The sequence below is a fragment of the Halyomorpha halys genome, unplaced genomic scaffold (assembly GCF_000696795.3).
Source record: "Halyomorpha halys isolate HHAL.00 unplaced genomic scaffold, Hhal_1.1 Scaffold123.1, whole genome shotgun sequence".
NCBI classification, from domain to species: Eukaryota; Metazoa; Arthropoda; class Insecta; order Hemiptera; family Pentatomidae; genus Halyomorpha; species Halyomorpha halys.
In genome coordinates this window covers 177,624-185,028 of record NW_027107023.1, presented here as the reverse complement: position 1 = coordinate 185,028, position 7,405 = coordinate 177,624, and the positions used below count along the sequence as shown (strand labels likewise).

The 7,405-nt window shown below is 31.9% G+C and overlaps 1 protein-coding gene across 1 annotated transcript in view; it reads left to right on the top strand.

The window, feature by feature from the left end:
- LOC106678101 (catalase) overlaps nt 1–7,405 on the top strand; it is a gene marked incomplete in the record, with an annotated part of 109,975 nt that overhangs the window by 50,373 nt on the left and 52,197 nt on the right. Inside the window, 1 exon segment of the mRNA XM_067045372.1 lies at nt 2,218–2,273. Within this exon segment, the coding sequence (XP_066901473.1) occupies nt 2,218–2,273 (56 nt within the window).

Below are 7,405 nucleotides of genomic sequence, written 5' to 3'. Positions count from 1 at the left end.
GCACTGGGGCTTCGGTAGACGCAAGTGATTTTGTAGGAGTGTTCTAGTCTTACTAGACACTAGTCTTACTTTCTGGCCTCGTTCAGGCGATTATTCACAGGTTACCACCCTACTATAACGGGAGTGGGAAGGTCAAAATTCATGTGATAAGCGCAAGAAAATCGCCCAGAGACGGCAAACATTGGTCAGTACTATTCAATCTGATTTAAAATATAAGATTTTACATAGAATAATAAAATTTAAAAAATCCGTTCGTAAGCTCTCTGATGATTCTCTATCAAACTTGTTTTAGTAATTAACCATTTTTTATTTTTTTTAAGCTTTGGTACCAAAGTCATTACAATCCATTATTTATTTTATAAAATGAGGGCCGGTTCGAGATTTCTCACACTCGTTTCGTATTTCACCATACCTTTTACTCATGTAGCAAAGAATTTTCCACTAAATGAAATTTGGTCCGGGTGCGGTCAAATTAAACTCAAATATTTTGAACTATTTTTAAAATATTAGAAAAATTAAAATCAGACCGACTTTGCTTCTTGGATCAGACCGACTTTGCTTCCTGTCTGTTCGACAGATTCGTAGCCTAATTATACTAAAGGCTTAATATAGTAACGAACATGACAATAAATGTTTTCTTTTAATTTAGAATTTGTTTAGTTCGCAACTTATGTCCAAAAGCTTAAACGTTTGATAAATGAATGGATAAAAGAATGAATGGTAGGTACCAGTGAAGGCGTGGGTGTATAAGATGCGGAAGATACTAAGCCATAAGCGCAGGGAGGCGATGATGGTTCTATTCATGTCTGTGGCGCCCTATTTTGCATTATATCTTAAGGTGCTTCTACTCATTTGCCAATCAATAGCAAATTCCCACATTCCCAAGCGTGTGGATGGGCTATTTGGATAGGCTGGTACAAGTTGGCCTTAATTTGCGGCCAACAGAAAAATATTTGAGCTCTCCGTGTTTTAATTAATTGAAGCATTTCTCCAACATTTAGATTCAATAATTAATCCTTGTTTAAGATTGTATAAATTTAAATTATATAGTATAGGTGTTGACAAAGGACTGATAATTTAAAAAATATTTTATAAAAACTCTTTATTAAAAATCAGTAAAATACATATTGGAATAAAGTAAGATGACAATTCTTTCAGAGCTTTCATATCTGTCAATTCATTGTTTTGGAGCGCGACATACTAATATTCCACAGTTTTTTTTTTACAGTCATGGATATTTTTGTAACGATATGCTCTTTGAATAAGCACCCACAGTGTTTACTTAAATACTCTTACTTAAATAAGAGGCTTATAATAAATAAGAGACAAAGGACTGAGAATTCATACCTTGTACGAAACTTTTCAAGAAGCAGTGAAAATTAAATTTTTTTTCAGTACGTTTTTCGTCAGTAAAACTTGTATATTTTAACATTTAGATTACATAAGCTTAACATTTTGATTAAGGAAAAAAAATAATTAACGTCGTTATTATTAATCAAAAAGCAAAACACTTTATTAACTACTGTATGCTCACATCTTTTAATATGAAATTATATAATAATTAAAGCTTACCACGGTTTTATTATACATACATATATTTAATTCTTTTAACGTTTCGGCCCATATAAATGGCCATCTTCAAACGCATATCCTCACCTTTATCATATTATAATATATTTTCAAAAATATTACTACTAAACTTATTTCTGATAATGTATATATTGCTGATTCCCAGCTGTTAATTTACTGAAGTAATTTTTTTCTGGGCTATAATATCAACAATATAAAAATTTAATAAAATAAAATAATATTATTAATATGCACAATTTTGATCCATTAAAAAAACTTTGGAGGCTAATTGATATTAAAAACAATGACATCGATATTGAAGGTTGTCTCCTTGAGAATTGCCTGAGGGCCGAAACGTTGGAGAGTTATTTTAGAATAAAAGTTTAGAGTTAAATGTATCAAAATTATGTATATTAATAATAAAATAAACCATTCTCAAACAATCACATAATAAATAATTAATCTAATATAAAATATTCCTGCCCCACAGTATCTTTTAATAATACCCCGCTTATTCCGGTCGAACAGATCCGATACCTAGACTAAATCACCTCCTTGCACAACCGTTGGTCTAGTAACAGAACTCATTTCTTTTTTATTTCATAATTTTTTTAATATCTTTTAATCCTTTTTTTTTTATTTCAACAGAGACATTGAGAGATGCGGCAGCCAATCAAATGCACGATTACATGGGAGGACGCAAGGTAAACAATAATTTATATTTCATTTGTAAAATACAAAAATAATATATTTAACTAATCCCTTTGAAAAATTATTTGTCCGATAATATGTATACTAAAATAAATTCATTCACGGAAGTTTGGTCACATTGAAATAACACATCCCACCTTTGTGTGTGAAATAATAATTTAGGTTGATATTCAAGTAAATTAATTCTAGCCAATACTTAAAGTAGAGCTCAGCACATCAGTTCATTTTATGGTTAATTTAATATTCTAAGTTTATCATAGAAATATATGTTGGCTATCGACATTTTCTGATTTTTATCTTCATTTTCATAAGAATCCGTTATCCTCATTTGGTTTTATTATTTTCTTGAAAACCTAGTTTTTTCTTGTTAGTATTATCATTACTATTACCTCTGAAATTGTTTTGTATTCTGTTATTCTATAAATTAAGTTGGGTAAAAGTTTTCAATAAGTATTTTATAAATTTTCGTTTTAATATACGGTTTAATCTTGTTAATCCCGATACTCCAAAACCACCAGTAATTCAAACTAGTGAAAAAAAACAAACTTTTTACACAAAATAACTTTTGTTTTCAAATAAATGTGCACGTGGTTAAAGGATATTTTGAACTTTCTGATCTTATAGGTGAGGAATGTTATTGCCACCACTGAAAATCGAAAGTGGAAATTTTATGCAGTTTAGATATTTGGTGTTCTAATCCCTTTGGAAGTTTTCATAATATATTCTGCTGGAATTAGAAATGCATTATGTCTATTGTATAAATCATTCAATTCTATGAACCTAATTTTACCAATAGTTGAAATTAATAGTTAATATAAATTTTGTTGGTGATTTTTTTTTTTTATCCCGTTTTAAACAAATTCATACAAAGAATATTTTTTACTCTGTTTTAAAAAAAAGTTTTAGGGCTACCTTCTACGCCATAATGAAGGTCTTAATCAAGGGGTGATGAAGACCTGACACTCAGATCGAAACGTCGGCATAAGATAAATAAATATTGTTTTGTTTATTTATGTTGTTCTTTGCTGACCGCACCCCCTCCGACAAACTTCTCCAATCATGAATCTACGGTCTAAACTATCTACACATCATTATGAATATTTTTTATCTTTATTTATACTTATAAATGAACAATCTCTAGTTTTAAAAAAATTAATCAACACTTAGCATTGCTAGAGATATAAAAGAAAACAGTATTTTTAAAACTTCAAATAGTCAAATTTCCAATAACATACGTAAAAAAGGTTTAAACAAAAATAGTTAAGTACATTCATATTGTTTAAATTTTTTTACACTATTTTTCCCAATCAGAACTTTTCCATGATCCGAACACTGCAGTGATTAGTTAGTGTTATCAAGATTTTACTGTATTTTACATATTTTGTGTTTGTAATTTGTTCTTCTTTTTCTTCCTCCTGAGTGCCTCTCAGAGTGGAGGTGCTTCGATCCAAGGTTTCCATCTGCCCCGGTCCCTTGCCAATACCCTCATGGAATTCAACAGCTATCCTCTTTTCTCTCCTAGTCCAGCCACGACATCCTTAACCATCCTCTTGACCTTTTTCCAGTTGGTCTAGCTTCAAAGAATTTGTGTGGTCCACAGTCTTCAACAATTCGTCATATATGTCCTAACCACTTCAACAGCCTCTTCTCAATAATTTCAGTTAGTGGTTTCACCCCTAACTCCTCTCTTATTCTGGTATTCCTGTAGTGTTTCCTTCGTGTTCCGGTGGATACTTTTCTGAGGTATTTCATTTCTGAGGCGGCGATTCTGTTCCTAACTCTGTCGAGAAGGACCCAACTCTCAATTCTGTATAGTAGGCTGGGAAGATAAATTGCATTAATAATGTGAAGTTTTATCTTTATCTCAACTTCACGCTTCCCAAAAGCAGTATTGCAGCTTTGGTTATAAATGTTTGCTTTTTTAGTCCTATTAGATATTTCTTGTTGAATATTACCATCTCTGCTAATACTCGTAACTGTACCTAGGTACGTATAATCTGCTGCCTCTGATTTTTCGTCTGAATAAATCCCACCAAATCACATTTACCCTTCGTCGTAAACCTTCGTCTTGGCCTACAGTATCTTTTAATAATACCCCACTTATTCCTGTTGAACAGATCCGTTACTTAGGTCTAAATCTGGACAAACGACTGACATGGAATCCTCATACAAGACTGAAAAGACAGGAAAGTGCTCGTCGATTCCGACTATTGCAACATTTACTAGACAAACGGTCCAAACTTCAAATCCATTACAAAAGACTGATCTACATGCCTATTATTAGGCCTATCTGGACATTGAATTGAGCTATGGGGTTCCACTAAACCATCTAATTCCTCTCGAATCCAATCCTTACAGTCCAAAATCCTTCGTAAAATCCTTAATGCTCCTCACTTTGTCACAAATCAAATCATCCATCAGGACCTTAATGTCCCCTATGTTTTTTTAATTTTTAATTCACTAAAAATTAGAAAAACATAACGAGGCTGAAATCCTCATAAATTAGGTCTAAAAAACTGTTTTATAAAAAAGCAAAAAAAAATCATACAAAAATATATATATAGTTGACTGTATAACTTTATATATAAGAAAATAGGGTTGCGGTCAAAAAAGAACAAATAGTTTCTAACTATTTAATGTCCGTCGCAGCACGCTTGTTTAGCCTATCGCTTTGAATAGCCCTCATGAAGCCCTGCAATGTGGGGCGAAACGTCGGACATTAAGTAGTTAGAAACTATTTGTATCTGGACATACGGAATTGAGCTAGGGGGCTCCACTAAACCATCTAATTCCTCTCGAATCCAATCCTTACAGTTCAAAATTCTTCGTAAAATCCTTAATGCTCCTTACTTTGTCACAAATCAAATCATCCATCAGGACCTTAATGTCCCCTATGTTGCCGATTTGGCCAGAATGAGATACCAATTCTTCCATAATAAACTTCCCGATCATCCAATCCAACTCGTTTCTAACCTGGCTTCTCCTTCACTACATAATCCTCCTAGGCGTATGAAAAGAATATGGCCTCGAGATCTTCTCCTTTAGAAATGTTTTTGGAGTTTCATCAATGGGTAGATTCTCCACATCTATCATGTCATAATATCATTTACAGCAAATTTACTTGATGTGTATATATGTGCACAGTTGTAAATAACAATAAATAAATTATTATAAAAAAAAAAATTTTTTTCCTCTGCAAGTAATCTGCACATCTCTCGGTTCTCGTACAATTTGCATGACTTTGCTTTTACTTGTATTTATAATTTATACATTTATAATAATAAAAAAATTTCATTAGAAGTTTTTTTCTCTTCAATTCATTAAAATATCTAGCAGTTGAAGATAAAATATATGAGAAAAACTTAAATAATGTTCAATAGAACTTGTTTTCTTTCTATTCCGCATTGAATCTTGAAAACTTTAAGATTATTCATGACCGTGTCAGAAATGCGTAGTTCACCTTCAATAAGTAACGATTTTTCGCACGATTTGTCTGTTAAGTTTCAACACAGGCGACCTTCGATATAAACGTGCTTGGCGGTTGAACGCCATTGCTGACCCCTATTTAACGATGTTATTTTTTCATATTTCTTTGGGAAAAATGTTAAAATATTATGTTTTTTTTTTTTATTTAGAGTTGACTGCGCATCTTAGATTAAGGACAAGGCAGTGTAGCCAATTTCTAATACAGCATAGCAAAAGTCTCTTCCTGTGTGTTTTTTCAATCAGCAATGAATTTGAAAAAAAAAGAAAATTACATTGTAGAACAGAACCACAGAATCTAAGAAAAACCTCCCTGTGAAAGAAATAGAATAGACTTTCTATTGGCTTGTAGTACGTAACGCTACGTAAATCTAATGAATACTTTCCATTGGAACAGTTACTGGTTTTAATGCCGTTTTTTAAGAAACTTTTTATTTTAGGTCTCTTATAGAATATTTTCCACTATCTGTTACCTGAACTGATAGCCCCAGTGAAGGCTTTCCTTCTGCCAGGTAGGATGTAGTGCTGGGAATTATTATTTTTGGGTTGGAAGGGCTAATAAAAAAATATACTTGAGGCAAACAAAGCAAACAAAATGAATTAACGAAAAGAAAATCAACATAATAATTAAATAATGTTTTAAAGCTAAATTGAACAAAAGAATTAATATATTTATACTATAAAGGAAGAAAATATACAAAACAAAAAATTATGAAACAAATTATGTTTATGTATTAATGAGAAAAAAAAGGGAAAACAAAAAAATACTTATACTATTTAAATACTGGTGAACGAAGAGAAACCGTTGAGAAATGTGCCGTGAGTATCACGCATAAATGTCTATACTTAACCTTGCCAGATGAGTGTGGAGATGTTCTTGCTGTAAGGAAGAAAATAGAGGCCCTTGTGACGTAAGTGTATGTGCCTTTAGGTATGTGTATGTGGCTTTAGGTATGTGTATGTGCCTTTAGGTATGTGTATGTGGCTTTAGGTATGTGTATGTGCCTTTAGGTATGTGTATGTGGCTTGGCCAAGTGCTTGGGATGTGCTGATGATTGGCCGCTGTGGGGGAACTGCACTACTAGTACAAGAGTCGGGAAGAAAAAAAGGCAGTTATCTTACTCCAATTTTTTATTACTTTAATGAAAACTATGTATAATTAATAGTCAAAACTGATGAGACTGCAAGCATAGGTAGGGGGAATAAAAAATGCCGGCTGTTTCAAAACCTTAAAAAACACTAATTTTTCATTCGGAGCTCTATATCTTAAAAACTACCAACAACACTAGAAAATCTAAGAGAGCATTATTTTAAGAAGAGTAAATTTACTGAAATATTAGCCTTAAAAGAGCTATGTATGTCCAATAGTACTCGAGATACAGCTTTTTAAAAAGCTAAATTTCTTAAAAATCTACTGAAAGATTAGTTGTTAGTTAATTTATTTTGGGAAATCTATATCTTAGGAACTATATGACTTACAGATGTCTATTAGCAGTCAAATTAAATCTAGTTTATGGGCTATGAAGTAGTTTATGACGTTTATCGTCGTAGGAGTAGTAGTTTTCATGATATATGCAAGAATAAATTGATTTATAGTTTTTCGGACAATAAGTTTGATTTATGAAAAACTTCATTTCAGAAA